The sequence below is a fragment of the Cydia fagiglandana genome, chromosome 13 (genome assembly GCF_963556715.1).
Source record: "Cydia fagiglandana chromosome 13, ilCydFagi1.1, whole genome shotgun sequence".
In the NCBI taxonomy this organism is placed as follows: domain Eukaryota; kingdom Metazoa; phylum Arthropoda; class Insecta; order Lepidoptera; family Tortricidae; genus Cydia; species Cydia fagiglandana.
Window position 1 is genome coordinate 7,370,185 of NC_085944.1, and position 23,099 is coordinate 7,393,283.

Here is a 23,099-nt window from a genome sequence, read left to right on the forward strand (position 1 = left end):
AATATATTTTTAACATTTACATTACATAAGTAACAATAATATTCCATATTTGGATTTTGCATAGTTCAAGAATTTTAATACTTATATAGGGTAGAAAAATATACCTTTCATTTGGACTTCGCATATTCGTTTTACCTCATCTGTAAAAAAAAGAGAATGAGAATACATAATACACACTGAAGCATTTCATATCTGACGATATAGTGTCTTGGACACCATCAATAATAATTTATCATTTAAAATGATATTGAGGTGAAGATCACTTGCACATCATGATAAAACAATTATTATGTTATTATAATGTTACTTTTAACTTTATATTCAATCAGTTAAAGTTTATTGCAATGTAAAAAATACTCTAGTTATATGTAAGAATTATTTGATCAGTTTTACCTGCAATTTCCTTGAGATTTGCATTCTTTTCTTGGATTATGACATAAAATTCTCTCTCATTTGAAGACTTGGCAGTAATCCAATATTCATCTGGTGTCTTGATGATTACTTCACCATAGTTGCCCAAACTGAAATAATAAAACATGATAACAAATAACTCAACAGGAGCATAATTTCACAGCAATTTATATCTTATTGCAAAACTATTAAGGTCCATTTTAAATGAATCCTAAATTACTACAATAAGTTTAATAGGTTAGAATAAAATACCCATCATCATTCTCTTGCCCATATGTATTGAAGAATATAAGAATATGTACTGAGTCGGCAAATAGTTATTGGTGGTAGAAGAGATATTAAGACCAAGAAAGAAAACGTGCCCCTGGAGTTTCATAGCTCTATGTAGATTGTGCTGCGTGGCGCCATTCATGTTTTGTAATTAGATTGTCAAAATGTTGAGTTACCGCATAATGTACGGAGCCCTACAGGGCCATCTACATCAGCTGTCTAATTCGAAGCACGATTTTTTTCTTAGACTTTACATCTCTTCTACAATTAATTAATAAGTTTGGAATTACATTGAAAATATGTAATTAAAATCCTTTACCTTTTTCTGTCTGCATGTATGCCAGCTATTATACTTAAAACTTCTGGTTTAATAGTGGTTGAAGGTACCAACTTGTTAACTGGAGACTGAAAACATGTTAACATTAATTCTGACATCAAAATAATATCCCACTTGAATCATTGTATTATAAGACACAGACAAAGACTAGTACCTAAGTACAAATACTGCATTTTGTGACTAAATAAATTTGTGTCTGTTGAGGTAAAAATTAATTCTTATTTATAGGTACATATATAGTAAAATCTATTTTTTCTTTCCGTAGACTAAAATGACATTTCATAATATGGAATGTTATTTTATGTTCATTTCATACTATGAAATGTCATTTTAGTCTACCGAATAAACAAATAGACTTTAAGTATGGATATTAGCAGTCTTAATACACTTGTTACATCCAAGGCACAATGCTTACTAATACAAATAACTTATTCGTTTATTCACTGTAACAGAGAAGGGCCCTTGGTAGGTACTAGGTCCACACATAACCTTTTCGACGCCGTTTAAAACACAACACAGCTGTAACTCGGACGCCACGTCACCGAAGTGTCAAAACTGAAATTGATCTTTATGCATATGCACGTAAGGTCTACGTTGCTCTGTGGTCTATGACCAATTAATCCGTCTTTGGCGTTGGACTTGCGGTGCGGATATATCGGTCATTGGCGTCCAAAAGGTTAACTGATGAATATTAAACATTGAAATTAGGTTTAAAATTAACTATTATTTATTCTGCGACGAAAGTAGGTACTTACAGATGTTTTAAAAGCCAGATTAAGTCTGTTAAAATAAACAAACTTGTGATCATTGCTCGATATCTGGGCAGTTTGGAGCGCGTGAAGGGCGCACTGTTCGCTGATGGCGGAAGCAATAGATGAGAGTTGGGGCCCGATGAATGCGTCCAGGGACTTGAATGTATCTAATTCAAGGTTGGTGTTCACTGTAATACCAAAAATATTAAATTTTAGACAGAATTCAAATGGTCTGGTTGTACAATACCGTTCTTTCAAAATTTTTTTTAACACAATGACTGGAATCGTTAAAACTAATCATATGAGTCCGATCACGAGAGGCCTAGTAGTAGCCACCCAGTGGCGGATTTGCAGTCTTTGCCGCCCTAGGCCCCAGGCCTTGTAGCCGCCCCTTTCTCAGCATCAGCATCAGCACCCATCATATTGACTACATTTAGATCAGGCAACGAAAAGGTATAGAGGGAAATGTTTGGGACACATTTTCAACTTAGTAACTTTATTTGGACTCGGAGGTGAACATATCAAAAGTCCCCTTGAGCGGGGGTAGGGGGGGTTTGGTTAGAAGGTCACATTTTTCGGTTTTTCGCTTATTATATCTCAGAAACTATACGTCCTTGTGACATGATCATAGGAACATAGGTTTTACGGAAAAAATAAACAAATACTTATTCATTTTAAGTGATAGTTTTACCAATAACATTGACTTTTTATGTACCTACAAAAACATTAAAAAAAACTAAAAAAGAAACATAAGAGAAATATTTTTTTTTGCCTTTTTTCTTGGATAGTTGCTAAGCTATTTATCCAAAAATTAAAAAAAAAAAATTGAGATTCTTACAATGAGCTCTTTGATTTGATATGTATGTAACACGATATAGTTTGAAAAACTTTATTTTTAAATTTTCTCATTGATCCCCCAAAATGGCCTCCATATTTAAAATTCATTTATTTACGTTACACGTCCATCTTTGGGTCACAAACTTACATATGTGTGCCGTGTGCCAAATTTCAACTTAATTGGTCCAGCAGTTTCGGAGAAAATAGGCTGTGACAGACGGAAAGCCAGACGCACGAGTGATCCTATAAGGGTTCCGTTTTGTTCCTTTTGAGGTACGGAACCCTATAAACGGGGAACAAGGCGCGAAGGCGTCAACAATCTGCGAAATCGACACCACACTCGCATTCGCGGCTTCGCGCCGCGATTCGCGCACAAGTGTGGAGGTCCATGGTCAATCAAGATATCGTAAAAATTGTAGCTTGTAGCAAATTTAACCAACTTTCATTTTGTATAATGATCATGTCGTTAGAACGCATAATTACCGAGATATAAGCGAAAAACTGAAAAATGTGACCTTCAAACCCCTCTCTTCCCCCGGCTCAAGGGCTACGGCCGGGGACTTTTGATATGTTCACCTCCTAGATAGTCCAAATAAAGTTAGGTAGGTACGAAGTCAAAAATTGTGTTTCAAGCATTTCCCTCTATAGGTACCTTTTTTTGAGAATTCGTTGCCTGGCCTAATTTTGAGTTATTTTTGGTTTACTAACGAATGGGCCAAAAACGTTTCCCAAAGTATCACATCCCAAACTATGTTTCCCAAATTATCATTTCCCAAAAAAATGTTTGGCAAAACAACTTATCGCAAATTTTCAGTTAGCAATAGTCTTTTTTGGCAAGTTATTGTTTAGCAAATAATTACTTGGACAAATTTCATTTTACCAAATGTTATTTAGTCAAATGTATCATTAAGCATAACTTACTTGTCCCAAAATATTGCATGGCATACAATTTACATACCAATAGAGAGGAGGCTGCAGAATTTTATTTGTCTGGTATTTAACTGATCATTACATATACATAGTAAAATGTAACGTCAAAAAAAACATTCTTACTGCCAAAAATATATAGTAAATGATCACTAAAATTAAAACTCCATTTTAATGTAGAATGATAACCAAATTTCTTACATCTTGCTATTCTATTAAAGCAAATAACACCAAAGTAATCATTGTAATCCAAAAATAGTAAATAACCACCAATATTACAGTAAAATTATACATTTTGCGTTTTATTATTTAGTCTACTTTAAAAACGCCCTAGGAAGTTACTATCAAAAACTAGTAACTACTTTAGGGTTATAATCGCCCAAATCTAAAAAAAAATGCGGTTTATTCGATTTTTGACAAAGTTGCGTTCGGCGCTCGAGGTCACAAACTTGGATTATTCATTGGGCCAACATCATAAACAAGCCTGCAAAAAATCAGAACTACCGGATTTGACGCAAAAGAGCCAGGTTACAAAATTCGACAAAGTTACTGGATTACAATATTTAAACCACATTTTAGTTTAAAATGTCATGCAAATTTTTTAATTAATAAATTAATTAATCCACTTCGATGACCTTTTTCTAGTAATAGTATTTATTCGTTTCTGTAAGGATCGCAGTTCTAACCTAACCTAACCCACTTTTCTAATAGCATTTCGATTCTGTGAGGGTCACAGTTCTAACCTAACCTAACCCACTTTTCTGATAGCGATTCCGTTTTGTGAGGATCGCAGTTCAAACCTAACCCTACCCACCCAAATTACGTAGAATTTAACGTACCAATATTAACATAACAAAAAGTACAAATTTAAATAGAGATGCCTTTGTCAAATTTGCGAAGTGACAATTTTGACCAAACAGCTTTTTGGAATATAATATTAGCCAATAAAAAACGTTTGCTAAATAAGTTTTTGTCCTAATAACATTTGACAAAGTAAAATTATGCCAAATGATAATTTGACCAAATAAATTATATGCGAAGTGTAACTTTGCTAAAGGTTCCTTTGGGAAATGAAACTATTGCGATAAGTTTGTTGGGAAGTGAAATTTGGCGAAACGTGTTTGGCCCAAACGAAAGTACACCGTTATTTTTTGTTATCATCAGCGAATTTCTTGTCACAATTTGCCGCCCCTAATATCTCGCCGCCCTAGGCCCGGGCCTACTGTGCCTTATGGGAAATCCGCCACTGTAGCCACCGAAAAGTTCCACTCTCCATTTTCTGGCTACATCATCAGATACCGATGCTCGATAATTTTAGCTAATATATATACATACCATTATATTATTTGGTATTGTCGTAAGTACCAGTCATAATAAAATAATATGCTTGTCTTTAATACTAACCATCAACTGTAAAGCAAACTGTAGCGCTCAACGTCCTATAAATAATGAGATAATATTCCTTTTCTTCCGGCTCATCTTCAAGCATGAGATGAACTTTAGTCAGCCGTTGTAAGTCCTCCCGTGTCCTGATGCCGTCCCGTGGCACGATGAAACGGCCGTGCCTTTGTGCCGCGGCCACGGCCCCCCCTTGGAGTTCCTTTTCAATTTGCTCAGGTAGGAGCTTTTGTACTAAGTACTGGTAGAGAGTGAGCATGTCGTCTGTTGATAGTGCATTCCTGGAAGGTGTTTTAATTGTTAATTAACACATTCAGTGCCAGCCCGAGCTACGCGCTACGAGCGTAGCCGATAACACGGGAAAAACCGTGTGTAGCGAAAAGCGCCTACGAACAGTGAACTCCCCTAGGGAGTCACTGGCACTGAATGTATTAATATATGTTACCATGCAGACAAAAGGGTAACTCGTTAATTCCACGAAAATGTAACGGCCACGAATGCCACGATTTTATTACGTGTTCTTGTATTGTAGTTCGGGCGATTTTCCGCAACTCGACGACTAGCGCCTATTTTGTGTATTGCGTGTATTTTTATTTATTACTTACTGATGCGAACTTGTATTAAACATACTCACCAAATCAACTGCTCATTGTAAACAAAAGAGATACATTTAAAATCAGGATAAGTGACTTCAACCAGATCTATAAAGCACAAAACTTTGAAGAAGGAATTTTTGTCCAGTGGCAGATAACTTATTCCTTGAATTATATCATTGATATCATTTGTGAGATTTTTAGATGTTATATACTGCAACAAAAACATTTATTTTATCATTTATACGGGATAAGAGCGCGAATATTATTAATTTCACATGGTTTTGTTACTTAGTGAGTGCTAATTAAATCTAAAATACTAAATAACTTTGGTGGTGGTTATTTCTATTCTTTAATTGGATGTGTATGTTGATGGTATTTAAAAACAGCAATTTTGTTGAATTCATGTTTAGCAAAGAGGTTTTGAATATAAATTGCTTAATCATAAAAAAAAACAATAATATCCTGCAAGCAAAATGAATAGTGTTAAAGGTTTAAGGTAGAACTTACCGGTCCAAAAAACTTTTCGCAAGTGGTATAAATTTCATCAGGTGGAATGTTTTGAAAAGGCCCTACAAACATTTTGAACATTTTGTAGGCTGATTTCAACAGATCAAACATAACAGATGGCTCAATCTGGAACAAAAACATGAGTCACTACAAATTTCCATTAATGTAGCTGTAGTCTAAATTATATCCCAATTTGAATCTTTTTGCATGACAAATAAGGTTGATATTTGAATGGATTCATTTGTATTTTGGACCCGGTTATGTCCTTAAACTACGTCCAGGACCCGGGTATGTCCTTAAACCACGTCCAAGACTACCGGTGGACGGGCAGCAGCTTCCCTCAAATTCGGTGTACTCGACTGCAATCGCCAACCCGCCTGCCAAGCGTGGCGATTATGGCATTCACCCCCCAAAAAAGGGGGAGGCCTATGTTCAGCAGTGGACGTCTTATGGTTGAGATGATGATGATGATTTGTATTTTATGAAATTGAAATAAATTTAACTTACCACATCTCCTCTACTTTCTCCAATGGCAGAAAGTGCTTTTGTTGTATAAGGTATTCGAACAACCTGTAATAAAGTACACCTTACATGAAACTTTTCTAGAATGTTACGTAAAAATTACTAACTTTCAGTCACTATAATACAGCTGGTGGCTAAAGTTTACTACTCTCGAAGACTTTAGCCTTTGAGGATGGCAGCCTGGCACACATCTACTGCTTTATTCAATTTTATAGAGAACATAAAATATAGGTTTAGTAAGTAGATAAATCATAGGTAATCATGATAAAGTCAATTAAGTATATCTTACCAGAACCATCCAGTAACCTTTCTCTGGTTGATAGAAAATGTGTCTTTTAGTCTGTGTTTGCAGTGCTTCACAAGGCTCAGAAGAAAATGTACTGAAACAAAAACATTGTTTAAGAATATAAAAAAAAGTACTTACAACACTTTAAATGAAAGAGATTAATAGTAGTAGTACACTCTTTATTGTATAAAAAGACATTAAAAATAACATACAATTAGTAAGAAGTACAAAGGCGAACTTATCCCTTTGAGGGATCTCTTCCCTCAAAGATTAGTTTTTGTTACTTAAGTAATCCCCTCCCCTCCCCCTCAAACAACATTACATCAAATGAAATGAATATCCATCTCTGATTGATAATTGCACATCTTGACCCCATCTCTCCTAACTTTAGATTCAGAAGAGACAATGTTGATACTCACGACATAAATTTGACAACTGCCTCACATAGTCCGACCTGAAGCTTTCGCCCATCTCCACTCACTTGACTCGGATGGAAGAACAACACCCTTTTCAGTTCCTGTCCAAATTACAATAAAACAGCTATACTTCACATTATAAAAGGCCATAATTAATTGAATAACAAATTAGTGAACATACTTCTCCTTCCTTAGGCCCAAAGCTCGAGTTAAATATAAAGAAGGAGTGAATTTTGGTTTTCACATCTATCATTTTGGTAGATTTCTCTCCAGGTATGGCCCGCGCTGACTACTGATACTTTACTATAAAGCTGAAAACGAATATGCACCTTACGCTTGGTAACTAAGTAATTTCATTAAAAAAATTACAATTTTATTCATAATACATATTAGATTTGGCATACACCACAAAAATACAAGGCAGTGTTGCGTTGAAATCAGTTGAAATGATAACAGAACTGTCATGTTGACAGTGATTTGTCAGTTGTGAATGACGCTTGAAGTATATTCAGATACTACACAAAACTTAACACTAAATTTTTTGTAGAACTCAAACAATATATGTAAGTTCTACAAAAAGGAATAAATTCACTAATTTATCATATAATTGATTTTCAATCGCAGTTTCACTGCAAAAGACGATAAGTAAATATTGCATTCTTTAATTGGATGGGTCTTGCACAACACACTGCTCGTATGGCAAGTTCAAATGAAGTGTAAAATACCCTTTATGCCCTTTAAATGTTACCATGGTAACGAATTCGCAAGTTTGTTGATTTTATGAAGTTTGGAACGCCATACAATATTTTGATAATAATTAATATTTAATAATTATAATACCTAATTTTAATTAAATAACAAATCATGGCCATGAGAAATCCAAGACTACCGATGTTACCCGGTTACGGCGCCAACCCCTTGGCGAGTACTTTTAAAACTTATAGAATTTTACCTACTTATTTCTTTTCTGTTCGTCCTTATGCCTCTAGGTACTAAATTCAGCCTCCATCTATATTATCTGGTTTAATAAGCGAGTTCGTAGGAACTTACCTATATATTTCATATACCTAATACTTATCAATATATTCATTAGGTTATAAATACAGATGTTGTGTATAATTATTTTTCATCGTTTTTTAATGGAAACTTACGAACGCGTCTTGATATACAGTCAGTTTCGGTCTCGGTACAAAAAGTACTAAGGTTGCCCAAGCTGAAACGGAGAATTTCACGAACGCTCGGTCAATTATACAAATTTATTTTGTGATGGGACTTATGACGTCGCGCGTGCGTATAAGCTGTAGGTATCTATTTTTATTATGCCATTTTAAATTACAGATTGGGAGAACCAAATTTGGTGTACGTCCAATTTTCACGACGATCGACAAAGTTAACATGTTAGTCGATAAAGCACCTGAAGAAAACATCGTGCCCTCGCTGTACGCTCGAAAGCAAGCCCCGGAGCTACCTACCTGGATCATGTACGATAAGAACGTATGTCCATATTTATTAGTCAGCAGCAATAGTTGCTAAGAGGGCCAGTGGCCTATTTTATAAAGCTACAAGTTACAATTTACAAGCGGAAGTCTCTTTCTAACCCTATGTGTTAGAACGAGACTTCCGCTTGTAAATTGTAACTTGTAGCTTTATAAAATAGGTCAGAGGTGTCCAAAATGATCTTGACGCTACTATTGTTAAGAGAATAAGAGCGCGTCAAGGTAATTTAGATCACCTCGCCCGTTTAGCAACTTCTGCTGCAGAGTGTACCTAAATGTTTGTTGTACCTTTTCCTTTTTTGATTTGGGACTTTTGATTTTTATCAGATACTGCGTTTCGAAGCGTATTTCCAACAGACGCTGCACGAGATGCGATCTTCGTCCAGCGTGCTTCGCAAGGTGAATATATTCTTCTTCCTTGAAGATGGTACGATCAAGGTTGTGGAACCACGGACAGAAAACAGTGGGACGTCGCAAGGTTAGTAAGTATTTAAGTATATCTTCAGATGACACGCAAATCTCAAACTAATAAAAAGATATGGCCGTTTATGCTGCAAAAAAACGTAGGTATATTTCGACACTCAAGGAAAAAACCTGACCTATAAATTTGTAAAAAAACAAAAGAAGTTACGAAGTCCGGAAACCTCGGTCGGTTCTAAAGCGAATACGGTTCTCGTCTTACACTTTACACTTCTTTTCTCCTCCAGTGGAACATCTTTCTGATCTTTGCGTAGTTCCATGTAAATAAGCAAACAAAAGAGCCCATCCCGTTTAGTCGCATTTTTTAACGCTGAATCTCTGAGGTTTCTGAGGGTTTACCTATAATGTTTATAGTGTCGTACCTAATAGTTTTTTTTACATTTTAGGAACAATTATATGTAGACAACGAATCCGACTTCCGCACAGCTACGACGTGTATTACGATGTACTCGATTTGAATATTGGAAGAGAGGTCACTTTTCACGGAAAAGTGTTTAAAGTAAGTGACCACCTAGGGTCGTTAAAATAAAAGGGTACTCTGTATATGTATTTCCCAATTGAATTTCTCATCCCGTATAATATAATCAGTATTATAAAGTAGGTATATAGTTCCAAAGATTGACGAATAATGCAACTTATCATTGAAATGAAGCTATGCATTAAGATCTGACTTTAGTAATTTTTCTGCCTTTCTTACGTAAATGGTGTTTCAGTCATCATCATACTCGATCGCTGGCGGAAAAGAGTCTTCATTGTTTTTCTAACAATATTTTCTTTTTTTAGATAGTGAATTGCGACAATTTCACTAGAGTATTCTTAAATCGCCTTGGGATCAATGTACCAGATCCTATAAACTGGCCGGACGCTGTTGAAGTAAGTTCAATGAATTCTTATTTTATAGAATAATATCTGAGAGACCGAGCTTTGCTCGGAAAACATATAAAATTCAAAAATGCGCGTTTTCCCAGATATAAGACCTAGCTATATCGATTTACCGCCCCTGAAAACCCCCATAAATTTCATCCAAATCGTTAGAGCCGTTTCCGAGATCCCCGAATTAAACATATAGACATGAATTGCTCGTTTAAAGTTATAGAATATTTCGATGTGTTACTTTTTTACAGCTTTGGTGTTGGTTATATATATCGGACTAAATATAATTTTATTTTCGTAACACATTTTAGAGAACTCTACCTAAAGAAAAACCGCCCAAACATAGGCCGTTTCGCCAATTCCTGGATTTTGACAGACAAGTGTTAAGGTATGGCTCAGTACAAGCTATATTAAGTTATTTTAACTAGTATAATAGTTTCTATCAATCTGCACAGTAGGTATAGACATATATATGCAGACCCAGTTAAATAGACTATAGAGGTTTAAAAAATAAAATCTGATTATACTCTTCGATAATATTTTCATGCAGATTTTACGGTTATTGGGACGACCGCGCGTCAGAATTTGGTACCAATCATACACTCGAGATACATTACTTCTTGGCTGACGACACAATCGAGATTAAAGAAACGCTTCCACCAAACTCCGGAAAGGAAGCAGGACCAATGTTCCTGAAGAGAATGCGACTGCCCAGAGTGCGTATCAATATTTTATAGCAACTGCGTATATGCTTCTTCTTTTTCTTTGCCTTATTCCACATTAGGTGGGGTCGGCTCTCCATATCCTTGGGTGCCAAGACGATCTGTCTTGATTTGTCGGGTTGGGTAGTTGGGTTTTTTCCAATAGTTTGGCCATACTCGTCCACCACGTCAGAGGGGGCCGTCCTCTACCTTTTTGCCCTCTGGCAGAGCTAGCGCTTTTTGTACGATATAGAAATAGAATATCAGAAGCCATATTACCTTACCTTATGTAGGCATACTTATTTAGTAGAGTACTTTTACCTTTAAAATTCATGTTATCAGAAACTGCCAGACCACGTGGAAATGACGGGTGGTCCCCTTCCGGCTTCGTACAGCCCAGCAGATTTAAGCATCGGAGCAGTCTTGAATGTGTTTGGACGGAAGGTCGTATTAACGGATTGTGATCCTTTTACTGAGGAATATTATCGCGTCACATATGGATTCGGTACGTGTGATTTTTCGTATGGATTTACTTATGTACCTAATATAGTTTTAAGTTAAAGGAAACCGATGTTTTTATGCCATATCGCGCCATATTAGTGCTCATTAAATTTTAATACTGTACAGCGTATAAACCCTTTTTAAAAAAGAACTTCATAAGGTCAATGTGGCTAATTCCGTCATAGGGACTATTCCGTCCACGCGCGTATATTTCTTTGATATTCAATCGTAGGAAAAAAACATATTTGCTTTTGATTGCTGAAACTACGAGTAAAAGCGATCGCTGCTTTGTCGACGAAATTATCAATGTTGTTCTTTGTTGGAGAAACACGCTAGCGGACGGAATATCCTCTATGACGTAGGCCTTACCTATAATGTACCTAGGCTAGCGAAGCTCCTCAGCTCATACTTACCCGAATCCACAGTCAATACGAAATGTAGCGGTAGGGAATTTCTTTGTAACGACTATTTACACAGTACAGTGAGTGGTGAATGTTATAATAGTTATTTGTTTTACAAGGGGGCAAAGTTGTTGTTTAACCGCTCGTGCTAATATTGATACCCGAGCAAGCGAAAGATTCCAAAATTGAACCACGAGCGTAGCGAGTGGTTCGAAAAATGGAATCTTAAGCGTTGCGAGGGTTTCAAAGCACGAGGGTTAAACAAAATTTGCCCCCGAGTGAAACACAACATTTTTCACCACACCAACCCGAAGCAAGTATTAAATGTAAAATATCAAACAACTCAAAATTTGCATTAGATTAGGTACTATGCCTCACATGTGAATAAAATGCAACTCTGCTATCAGTTTTTGAAATGCAAAGTAAGTCTTTCCGAGCTGGTGTGGTGAAAAGATAATATTTTGATTGTCCAGATACATTTGTGCCTCTGCCGACACCGGGCGCGGAATCCCATTGTGTGAGCACTAGCGTGGCGGATCGTCAACTCCCACCATGGAATGGCTACGGCTCGTATGAAGACTCTGCTGAGAATTGTCGCACTGTTGAACCTAAGGCTCCGCATGGAGATTTCATGAAGTTTCTTCACAAGGATAAGTAAAGTGTTTCATTTTAATGTCTCTCTTAAATCATAATCATCATAATCATTTTACGTAAGTAAGATACAAACTTTTTTAAATTTATTTATTTGAACTAGGAAACCCTGAAACACAGGGAATCCTAGTTCAGGCATCTGTAAAACACGTGTCTCTATGTAAATTCTTAGTCTTTAAGAACAACCACTGTACTATACTTTTCTCAATAAATTATTTGTATTTTGGCTCGCCGAAGAGCACGTAGCTATTTTAGAAATTTGCAAGCAACTTGTCTATCTAATCTAAGACTTAGGTACTTAATTTTAGGGTTGGCTTCGATTCGCATGTTCTTCGCTTCGCTGCACGGCTTATTAATGACAATCCTGAAGACGCAGGGCGATATTTCATTGTAAAATACTTCTTGTGTGACGACACCATGGGCATATTCGAACTAGGCGAAAGGAATTCCGGATTTAAGGTCAGTATTATTTAGAGCACTGCTGGGCAAAGGCCTCCCCCCAAGTTCTCCACAAATCTTTGTCCAGTGCTATGTCTGTCCACTCCTTTAAGAACGAGTCTAGTTCATCCCGCCATACCCGGCAGGGTCTGCCAGGTCCCCGATTTGAGTTTTCGGGCTCCCACTCTGAAGTGATTTTGCCCCACAACTCATTCGGCATTCGAAAGACGTGACCAGCCCAGTCCCATTTTAGCTTGGCCGCCTTCCGAGCTACATCGACGATTTGGGTCTTGGAGCGCAGCGTGGTGTTCCGGACTCAATCCACCAATTTGACGCCTAATATGCTACGCTCCATGGCTCGTTGGCAAGCCCCGAGTCTGGACTTCTGAGCTTTAGTCAAAGACCAAGTCTGTGCACCGTAGGTTAGAACTCGGAGTATGCACGGTCTAAGTCAGTAAGCTTGCGTTTTTTTCCATAATCGTAAGGATTTTATTCATATGAGGCGGGTTATGAAGAACATAGGAAGAACATATATAATATTTTTGCCTCGGAAAAGAAAAGAGTCTGAACATTGTAGTCGTATACCTCTTACCTTAGGTACTTGAAGATACAAAAAATACTCTTTCAGTAGGTAAATAAAGTTTCATTTCATGTCTGTTTAATGCTTCTCTGCTGTGTACCTAATACCTATTTTATTTTGCTCAAAAAAGCGTTTAGTAGGTACCAAATGTTTTTTAATAGCAAAAGACGTGTCATGGTACCAATTTGGTACCAATCCTGCTTATTAAGTAATACTATTAGTTATTCTATGGTAATACTCCCCGTTTTTCTTCCTAGGGTGGTAAATTCTTTCGACGTGATAAGATGTATCACCCGGACGTGGACTTCTTCGTGCCGAAAGAGCCACCCTCGTACACCGACAAGGATATGTGGATCGGCAACGAACTTGTCATCCGCAAGCATCGCTTTAGACTCTTTGCTGCCGATGAGTACGCCTTGCGGTATATGGAGCTACATGCTAAAGAGGTCAGAAATTACAAAGACTTTAGGATAGTATCTGCCTAATAACCACCAATTAAGGTTTTGCATTAATTAACAACTGGCATGATTGTAGTATCCAATGGCTAACGTACCACTGATTATGGACAAGATTCGACGTACTTTGGCGGGCAAGGAAAATGGCTACAAGGACTTTGTTGCAAAATACATGGGCGCTGTGTTGCCGAATAATAAAGATTTAATGACGACGCGTTGTTTCAAGTAAGGAAGCAGTTCCTACCCTATATATTTAAGTATCTTCACAGTTTTTTTTAGTAAATATTGTTGGTACAATTTTTTTGTTATACGACAACATGACTGCATATTACGCAGGTAACTTAACGTGCTTCTATTGCTCAATTTTCAGACAAGCACTGAAAGAAATAATGTGTGAAAAAATGACAGAACATGAATTTATAACATTGATCCGATATTTCCGTGGTGATCCCGGGCAAGAGTCCAGCCCAAGAAGGGAAATGATCAGGTGAGATGAGATAGGTACTTACGGCAATCATATTGCATAATACTTCCAGTCGCCTTCAGATATATTGGAGCAGCTAAGGAATTCACAATATCTAAACACGCGTTCTAACGCTTTGACAATAGAGGCGTGTTCAGATATTTGAGAGCACCTTGGCCACTGCGATATATCTGATGGCGATGGCACCTACCTAATGATTATAAATCATTCTTAAATTATAGGTTTCCCGGATCTAGTCCAACTTTCCAGCCTCTTAAACTGTATAACTAATCAATGACAATCTAATCAAGCCTTTGTTACATTGTTTCACGTTTTGTTACAAGAGATTATTTGCTTGAAGGTCTTTGGTGTTCTCGGACCTGACGCGAGGCCTATGGGACGATCGTGCGCGACTGCAGGAAGGCCTGCTACACGCCGACGAGGACAAATTGGGAATATTGCCCGTTCCACGCTTACGTCAGTTATTGCGTGCGCATCGCCTGCCCATCAACCCTGACCTTATGGAATGCATGCTCGAAGTGTATGTTACTTGTCTAATGATATTAATTAGTACTCGTATTTGCAACGATGTGTTCCATTGAAAGCAGGTTTTGAGTTACTATCAAGAGAATCACCCCGCCGAACGCGATGCAAAATTAATGTGGTGGGAATTCACGGTCTAATTTTACATATCAATTGTATAGTCAACAACAATTTAGAATGTAAGTTCTTCGCTCTTACGGCCCCATAGATTCGTGTTCGTCTCTCTCTTACTGAGCTTAAATGTTAGCGAGATGGATGATTGTGCGTGCTCGGCACCGCGGATATCATGTTTTTGAATTTTAATTTGTTGTAAGTTTTAACCAAAAAAAGATGAGTTCCTTCAAAAATAAAATTGCGCATTTTTAGACTTTTGTGATTTTTTCAGCATTAACATCCTAAGGCACTTTAATAAAATTAATATAAAGCAATGCAATATTATGTGAAGTGTGTTTTGCACAGATTGGAGAAAGATGAGAACTGTAACATTCGCTACGACGACCTGATGTCGTTCCTGGACTTCCAAACTCGACCGGTCTACAACCTCGCCGAGGGAGACTACCAGAAAGTGGTGCGACATGCGCCCCCTGTTAAATTTACTGAGGTATGTTTGTTATTTTTTACACTTCCGCTTCAAGAAGATCTAAGTGGTCCATATCGATTTGACGTAGGCACTAGTTTTTACGAAAGCGACTGCCATCTGACCTTTTAACCCAGAGGGGAAACTATTGGAAGCTATAGGAAACCAAAGGGTAGGAGGGCCTTATTGGGATTAGTCCGGTTTCCTCGCGATGTTTTCCTTCACCGAAAAGCGATTGGCAAATATCAAATGATTTTTCGTACGTAAGTTCCGAAAAACTCATTGGTACGAGCCGGGGTTTGAACCCGCGACCTCCGGATTGAAACTCGCACGCTCTTACGCTATGCCACCAGCGCTTCCAACCAGGTATCCAAGTAAGTATTATCTTTTATTTAATTTACAGTGCAAAAGGTGGGCAGATGTGGACACTATAATTAAGGAGGGCTACGTCAACTGGAGCGCCTTCCTCTGCCAACTGAACATGGACCATCTTGTTAAAGATCCTCAGCCTTAAAACATTTCATGTTACACCGTACATCCAGTGGCCACACCCCGAGTATGCATTAACCCTTTACCAGGCTAAGGGATATACATATATTTCCCACATACGGCACTTCAAACATGTGTTCTATTTTAGACGAATAAGACTGACATTTGATTGTCATTTTTGAAATGTCAGCCTGGTAAAGGGTAAATTGACTAGCGACTGGTTGAAATTTGCCAGAAGTCACACTGTGGCGAGGCGTATAGACTAGCAAGAAATTGCATGCAATTTAGTCCATTACATTGCCGATTGCTAAAAGGCAAACTGCATTCAAAAGTTTGATCAGATATACCGCAATGTAATGAAATTACATGTAAGTTCTTAATACTAACGGGTTGGCTTAAAGTAATGAGAATTTTTGTTTTCGGACATAAAGACAAAAAGACAATGGCCATGGATTTCTGGATGTTATATTGAAGAACTATGCAATATCCAACATTAGAACCAAATTCAAGAATAAAGTAATTGGCCTCCCTTGTGTTAGTTTACGTAACATGCTTCTGACCGTTTGCTTTTCACTTTTGACAAACTACCAAGTACTCTCTGACTGATCGTTTTGTAATTACACGGTAAAATTTATTTTATTCTATAATATTTTTGCCTACTATCGCAATATACATATCAGAGTATATAATATTTGCCAAAATTCTTCGATTGATTTAAGTCTTGGGGATATTCTAGGGTTGGAAACGTTTAGTCGTTTTTCCGCGAGAGCCTAAAACCAGTTAAAAACGTCATTGCATACATTTTACCAAAATATGATACATAAACAATTTTCTCTAAATATCAATCAGTTGCAGATTTCATGAAAATGTTAATCAGTTAGCAATTGTGAATGATGGCATGATATAGATAACAAGCTAATATGCCGAAATAATTAAAATTAACGGCAATAAAACAGTTATGGAATGTAAATAAAACGTTGTCCAAAGCATGACGCAGAGGGTTTGAACACAGTTATGAGAAATCGGATGTGGGAGATGTTATAGTATATATAATGTTTTCTTGTAATTTAAAATATGCTCTTGTTTGTCACTGTAAAATTTCGAAAACCCACAGCTATTGTCTTTTTTTTTATATTTCCGAAAACGAAAATTCTCATTACTTTAAGCCAACCCGTTAGTCTAAACCTGGCCATAGAAATAAACCTTTATTAAAATGAGCGCACTTTCACACCACTTACGCTCATTCTCAAGTAATATTATAGGTAGACGTATAATGCGTGTGTTGGGTGGTTGCGTCTGTAAGAAAAACTAAGACGTGTGTGATGGTCGAATGGGGAGGGGCGCGCACTTTAAAAATGGTTTATTTGTAACAAATCATTGTAACACAAGTCATATTGCCGAATTGCGGAAACAGTTGGCCATGGTGTTGCGTCAGTCATCTTTTCAATCTGCTGATGATGGTGCCCGAGCGCGAACACTGACCTCTGGACTTAAAAAAAGACTTTCCTGGCAGACTCATTAATTCAATCATGTGATTTAATTTTTTATTTATTTTAGATGTAACTTGTATCTAAATGGGTTTTAAATAAAATACAGGCTCTAGTTTTGATTTGAATTCGTTTATTTTTTCGAAGAGAATAAATACAATCTTCTAAGTCATTCTTCCTATTATAGTTATCTACATTCTCACTTTTATACTGTTAACATTTACCTACGCAATGTCACATACTTATACATATTCACTGTTGCAAACATATTTTCACAACATTGAAAATGATCAGCGTTTTAAATAATACTATTACATAATAATATACTGTCAACAATTAGGGTCAATATTATTAGAAAATGAATAGGTACCTTTAAGGAGCTACTTACTTCTTGTTTGGAATTTTTTATCACGCATTCTATCAATGCCACTATAATATGAAATAAATAACTTACAGTAAATCTTAATGACTTTCCTAGTGATGTTATGAAGAGGCGTGTGTAAACATACCATCTGTTGGATTATCTTGATAAATTAGGAAATAAGGGATACGATTAAAATACGTTTCAAATTAAACATTTTAGTCAGGTACATACATATTTTACGCCGATTTTTTTTATATTTTAAATTGAGTCTCGTTAACAAAGTTGATCTAAACGGAGCAAAACAGTGCAATTACACAGCATAATTTACCGACCCCTTCACTGAATCAGAATGATAAATAAAAAAAATGTTCTTGCAAACAGCGCGCACCCACTATAGTATAGTCAAAATGTACAAATAGGTATTACTTAGTATTTTCAGCGTGTTTGAATTGGCTTGATTCAACTTTATTTAACTAGACTAGTTTTATATTACTTTATGGACAAAAATGAAATGTATCTAAAGCAAAATTATGATGCTTTTAGGTATTATTGTGCGAGTTAGTTAACTGATTTGTATCGCGGAGTGAGTACATGGCACAAAGTATTCACTTGTGTCGATGCAGTCTAATACACCTGAGCACCTCTGCTATATAACCATAATTTATAAACGAGGTAAACAAAATCCTGTAACTTAGAATATCTATTTTTACATTATTACAATTTATGACACTGGACAGGTGCTTAAAAATAATTTAGATAATTAGTATAATGTACATATTTACACGCAGGAGACTGCCTCGCTTTTGAGGCAATGCTATTAAATATTTCGGTCAACAGTCTCCTTATTTATGATTACTGTCGTCCATTTTGGAGATCGGTAACTTGAATTCACACTACTTGGTAAATTTCTTACATAGTTCATTATAATATTCACTAACAAATGCCACAGCTTCAGGTCACCGCACCCTATCACCACATATCTTTAACTCGTTCCGTAGCAGGTATTTGAGGTCGGAACCTGTAAAATAGAGAGTTATGCTTAGAAACAGAACGAAAATAATCCGTACATTAAGGGTTAGTTTAGATGGTGCGCGAACTCGCATGCAATGTTAGTTACATTGCGTTCTATTGAGGTTATATCCGATGTCCAGTCCTATCGCCTGTTCAAACATTGCAAAGTAATAAAACTAGCATGCGAGTTTTCGTACCATTCTATTGAGGTTATATCCGATCTCCAATCCTATCGACTGTTCAAACATCGCAAAGCAATAAAACTGGCATGCGAGTTTTCGTACCGTCTAATGAGCGTTTGAGGCTGATTTGATCTCGAACTTGACATTCAAGGTTTGGTGTGTCTTATAAATATTATAAATCTTAAATTAGGTATAACCTACATATTCAGCTCACTTAAAATAAACATTCTGAATCTGTTCTATACTGCTAATACAAAGTGCCATTGTGTTACCTACTCAAACTGTCAGAGAAATTAAAACACTAAGTATATGTATAGTTTACAATCCTTACCTGTGTGCTGGGATAGCTAAAGGTGGATTTGGAGGACTCCCCGCAAGTGGAGACAGCTTGATTGCCGTGCTGTGGCCATTAATACTGGATCCTATACTAGATGCACTGTCCGCCCTGAAATCACACAGAAAACAATATAATATACAATTAAGTATTTTATACCAGATAAAACGTAGGTAGTGTAAATAAGTTTTGGATCGTTGGCTGTGTAGATTTTTGTAATCTCGGCCATAAGGACAAATTCACAGACGAGTTTATGAACATCTTTTTGGAACGTTGGCTGTAAAGATCTTTATGTACCTACCTAACCGTACGAGGATACGTTGGAAAAGATCAATATCGGCTAGGTAGTCGATCGTCATTCGTTTCATGGTTCATATTGAATTATTGCTTTATTGTATTGGATGGACCGATTTATTTTTACTTTCAACAAAAATCCTCACCTGTCGATCTGCCTCCTGAAGAGAGGATACCTCCAGGGCGAGTTTGGTTTGCGATGCTCGTGCCGAAAGGCGGGGTTGTCCCGACCATTCTCGTTCACAACAGCCATAGAAACTTGGCCCTCCGTTTCTCTAGTTTTTGATGATAATCTCCTGTAAATTTAGAGAAAGGGAAAAATTGTTCATTGTTATTACCTATTATAAAAAATGTTAAGCTTCTCAAATTATGTCTAACAAATAAATTTTTCTAGCTGTTCTGAATCCAAAATTCCAAACTTTTTAGGTTCTGGATATTGTACCTATAGTAAGTATTTATACTACTATTTTAATCCTAATAGAAAAAGGGCTCCAGAAATATATTGTATTGTATGCTGGTAATGGAAAGAACCTGTACGTAAATGTATAAGACATTTAAAATGCTGAAACGGTATTTCTGTATTTGACTTCTTAAATCTATAGAAATCCTAAAGTACCTAAGTATTCTAGACGGCAAGGATTGCTGTGTTTGAGGCCGTGCTCGCTGTCGGCTATCGACGATGAGCACGTGTCTGTCATACGGCGTATCGTAGTCTACTTCTAATACTGTGGAGAACCGGTGCGGCCATACAAGGTCCACTGCTGCGATCAGCAGGCCCACTACGAGGCAGATGCACCCTGAAAAAAGATAACATAAAATCTTTTTAAAATGAAATCAAAACACAAATACAGTACAGAGCTCATTAAACAAATAGGTACTCGACGGAGACACGACGCGATACTACATATACATATTACATAAAGGTCCTGACGATACAAGAGGAAGAAAGGCTTTTACAGTACATATGGTCCTATTTTTCCGCACTAGTGCGTAAAATAGCACTTTTCGTGCGATGTCAAAAGTTTAAAGGGCCATATGTACTGTAAAATGTTGTACGATACACGTGCGAATAGGTAATTCGCAACTCGTGTCGATTTAAAACACTCCCTTCGGTCGTGTTTTAATTTATCGCCACTCGTTTCGAATTTCCACTTTTTCGCACTTGTATCGTAAATAACTATTTTGTATCTGCGGGTATCGTCATTAACTGTGCGACAACAGTAAACTTTATTCCCTAGTAAGAAGACCGTGAAATCGCGCTAATGAAACAAAAGCGGTCAATAAAGCAAATCCGTCGATGACTCAGTTCAGCGTAAATTTCAAGCCCTTGTCTGAAAGAAATAGCTGCTCGGCATTGTACCATGATACTTTAGATCGCTAAGAATTGAAGTCAGTGTACCTGATATGAGCACCAGCCAGAAGCACCAGCCTAGCGAAAACAGCAATGTGGATCCGTCCAGCCGCACCACTAAAGGCACATGAGGCAGCGACGCCCAGTAGCCGCCGGCCGCCGCGCACAACGTCACACCCAGCGTTGCCATTGCGTACGCGCCGTATCGAGGTACCACCACGAGCAGCAGGTTCATTAGTAGCCATAGCGCTAGTGCTGCCCTGGAATTAACAATGTATGTGATCAGATTTCGTTTGGGAGAGTAGGTTCGTATCCTACCGACTGCGCCATGTTATGTTGTTTTAAACAAGGCCTTAAGGATCTCTAGGCAGATTTTAGAAGTTCTTAAAATTATTTTGGGTATCTACACAGAGACGGTGATAGCTTTGACAATGTTGTAGTAAAAAAGCGTAAGAGCGCGGGGATTACAGGATGGTAAATGCTACGTAAAGAACTTTGATATTTTATCGATAAGGGGCAGGAAATAATACGTTGATGCATTTATCTGCACCTTGCCAAACCTTGCTTATGATTCCTACAAAATATAGAACAACAATGGAATCTATACCAAATCAGACCTACATAACATACCATAGTAAGGTCGAGGTGGTATATCCCGCTGCGCGGTACTTGGCTCCCCACTCGAAGCCCTCGTGTTGCACCGCGAAGTGTTCAGCCACGCTCAGCACAGGGTACGGCAAGCCCCGCTCCAGGCCCTCTCTGTACCACTCCTGCACGCCGCCCGCGTCCTCCCATCGGAACTGCTCGTTGTAATCGACGCCAGGGTCTCCGACGGAGCTGTTACCCCAGGATAGCGCTGTAATGTAGCCTTATATGAGATAGGAATAGTTAAAGTTAGGGATGATGTAAACTGAACTGACAAATATATATTTTTTCCATTGCCACATTTAGCGAGTTCGATCCCAGTTCAGACAGGTGATTATTTAAAATTCTTTGAACGCAGTTCGCATTAAAAAAAATGAAGACTTCAATCAGTAAAATTTCCTATTCTAGTATTAAAGTATGGAAGTACTTTACTTAATTACTTGTGCCAAAGTCGTCGTATTACTATGCTGGATGACATATATATATGCCATCCAGCCAGCTATCCAGCCATCCAGGCGGTCGATGGAGTGATCGAGCTATCCGGGCCACTACAGATATCAAGTCGGCTGTTTGTACCAGTAACACTTACTCATACACTAGAATTACTTGCCGGTAAGCATGACGTTGACGTGTCCGTGTCCGAGCTTTAAATGGTCAGTCATCCAGGGCTATAACCGCGAAAATCGAAGTTCGCAAATTGCGGGGATTTTTCTCTGTCACTCTAATTACGCCTTCGTTGGAGTAAAAGAGAAAGATCCCCGCAATTTGCGAATTTCGGTTTTCGCGGTAGCCGCTCAGCAGTCCAGGCGCACGATGAAGTTCTCCCGCTATCCCAGTTGCTCCACGTGTCGAAATAACTGTTTGTAATAGTAAAATATATGCCAGAATTACTCGCCGGTAAGTGTGACATTGACGTGTCCGAGCTCTACATTGCCAGTCATCCAGCAGTCCAGGCGTACGACGAAGTTCTCCCGCTGTCCCGGTTGCTCCACGTGCCGAAAGATCTGTTTATAATAGTAAGATACATGACAGAATTACTCGCCGGTAAGTGTGACGTTGACTTGTCCGTGTCGGAGCTCCAAATGGCCAGCTATTCAGCAGTCCAGGCGTACGACGAAGTTCTCCCGCTGACCGGTTGCTCCACGTGCCGAAAGATCTGTTTATAATAGTAAGATATATGCCAGAATTACTCGCCGGTAAGTGTGACATTCACGTGTCCGAGCTCTACATTGCCAGTCATCCAGCAGTCCAGGCGTACGACGAAGTTCTCCCGCTGTCCCGGTTGCTCCACGTGCCGAAAGATCTGTTTATAATAGTAAGATACATGACAGAATTACTCGCCGGTAAGTGTGACGTTGACGTGTCCGAGCCCTACATGGCCAGCCAGCCAGCAGTCCAGGCGTTCAGCAGAGTAGGCGCGGTACGCAGCGCGCGCCACCCGGGCGCCTCCCACGTGCCACGACGAACCGTGTTTGCACACTGGAAAATGATTTTATTTCACAATTAAGCTACACCTTCGCAACT

At 37.9% G+C, this 23,099-nt stretch overlaps 3 protein-coding genes across 5 annotated transcripts in view; 1 reads left to right on the forward strand and 2 right to left on the reverse strand.

The window, feature by feature from the left end:
- Positions 1–7,686, reverse strand: LOC134670155 (vacuolar fusion protein CCZ1 homolog). 2 transcript variants are annotated; one of them, XM_063527844.1, is made up of 11 exons: positions 7,441–7,686; positions 7,263–7,328; positions 6,847–6,937; positions 6,543–6,605; positions 6,036–6,161; positions 5,567–5,739; positions 4,939–5,213; positions 1,774–1,958; positions 1,001–1,086; positions 394–521; positions 1–140 (listed from the first exon to the last, which is right to left on the reverse strand). In XM_063527844.1, exons 2-11 carry the CDS (start codon positions 7,265–7,267, stop codon positions 82–84), a joined length of 1,191 nt encoding a protein of 396 aa, XP_063383914.1. In that variant the 5' UTR covers positions 7,268–7,328; positions 7,441–7,686; the 3' UTR covers positions 1–81. The 2 variants fall into 2 exon arrangements, with proteins under 2 accessions (XP_063383914.1, XP_063383913.1); XM_063527843.1 differs by having other exon boundaries at positions 7,263–7,360; positions 7,441–7,685.
- A 329-nt stretch (positions 7,687–8,015) lies between these two features.
- Positions 8,016–16,294, forward strand: LOC134670164 (EF-hand domain-containing family member C2-like). Its single transcript, XM_063527855.1, has 16 exons — positions 8,016–8,180; positions 8,598–8,753; positions 9,083–9,233; positions 9,622–9,734; positions 10,019–10,108; positions 10,420–10,496; positions 10,659–10,824; positions 11,152–11,314; positions 12,185–12,365; positions 12,671–12,821; positions 13,638–13,826; positions 13,915–14,060; positions 14,206–14,322; positions 14,660–14,839; positions 15,301–15,442; positions 15,822–16,294. The coding sequence occupies exons 1-16, from the start codon at positions 8,124–8,126 to the stop codon at positions 15,930–15,932; spliced, it is 2,190 nt and encodes a 729-aa protein (XP_063383925.1). The 5' UTR covers positions 8,016–8,123; the 3' UTR covers positions 15,933–16,294.
- A 1,211-nt stretch (positions 16,295–17,505) lies between these two features.
- Positions 17,506–23,099, reverse strand: part of LOC134670165 (dual oxidase maturation factor 2) — a 65,479-nt gene continuing 59,885 nt past the window's right edge. For both annotated transcript variants that reach the window (XM_063527857.1, XM_063527858.1), the window contains 7 exons: positions 22,924–23,054; positions 21,561–21,793; positions 20,979–21,190; positions 20,196–20,376; positions 19,726–19,875; positions 19,283–19,396; positions 17,506–18,776 (listed from right to left, as the gene is read on the reverse strand). In XM_063527857.1, coding sequence (XP_063383927.1) covers positions 18,728–18,776; positions 19,283–19,396; positions 19,726–19,875; positions 20,196–20,376; positions 20,979–21,190; positions 21,561–21,793; positions 22,924–23,054 — 1,070 coding nt within the window. In that variant the 3' untranslated portion in view covers positions 17,506–18,727. The remainder of the gene's footprint in view (positions 18,777–19,282; positions 19,397–19,725; positions 19,876–20,195; positions 20,377–20,978; positions 21,191–21,560; positions 21,794–22,923; positions 23,055–23,099) is intronic.

Coding starts and splice junctions, on each gene's coding strand:
- LOC134670164 (XM_063527855.1), top strand. CDS start 8,124: ATGGCCATGAGAAATCCAAGACTACCGATGTTACCCGGTTACGGCGCC. Junction 8,754..9,082: donor GGATCATGTACGATAAGAAC/GTATGTCCATAT, acceptor GATTTTTATCAG/ATACTGCGTTTCGAAGCGTA. Junction 14,323..14,659: donor CCAAGAAGGGAAATGATCAG/GTGAGATGAGAT, acceptor ATTTGCTTGAAG/GTCTTTGGTGTTCTCGGACC.
- LOC134670155 (XM_063527843.1), bottom strand. CDS start 7,512: ATGATAGATGTGAAAACCAAAATTCACTCCTTCTTTATATTTAACTCG. Junction 6,606..6,846: donor AAGGTTACTGGATGGTTCTG/GTAAGATATACT, acceptor ACTTTATTACAG/GTTGTTCGAATACCTTATAC. Junction 522..1,000: donor ATACATGCAGACAGAAAAAG/GTAAAGGATTTT, acceptor TTATTATTTCAG/TTTGGGCAACTATGGTGAAG.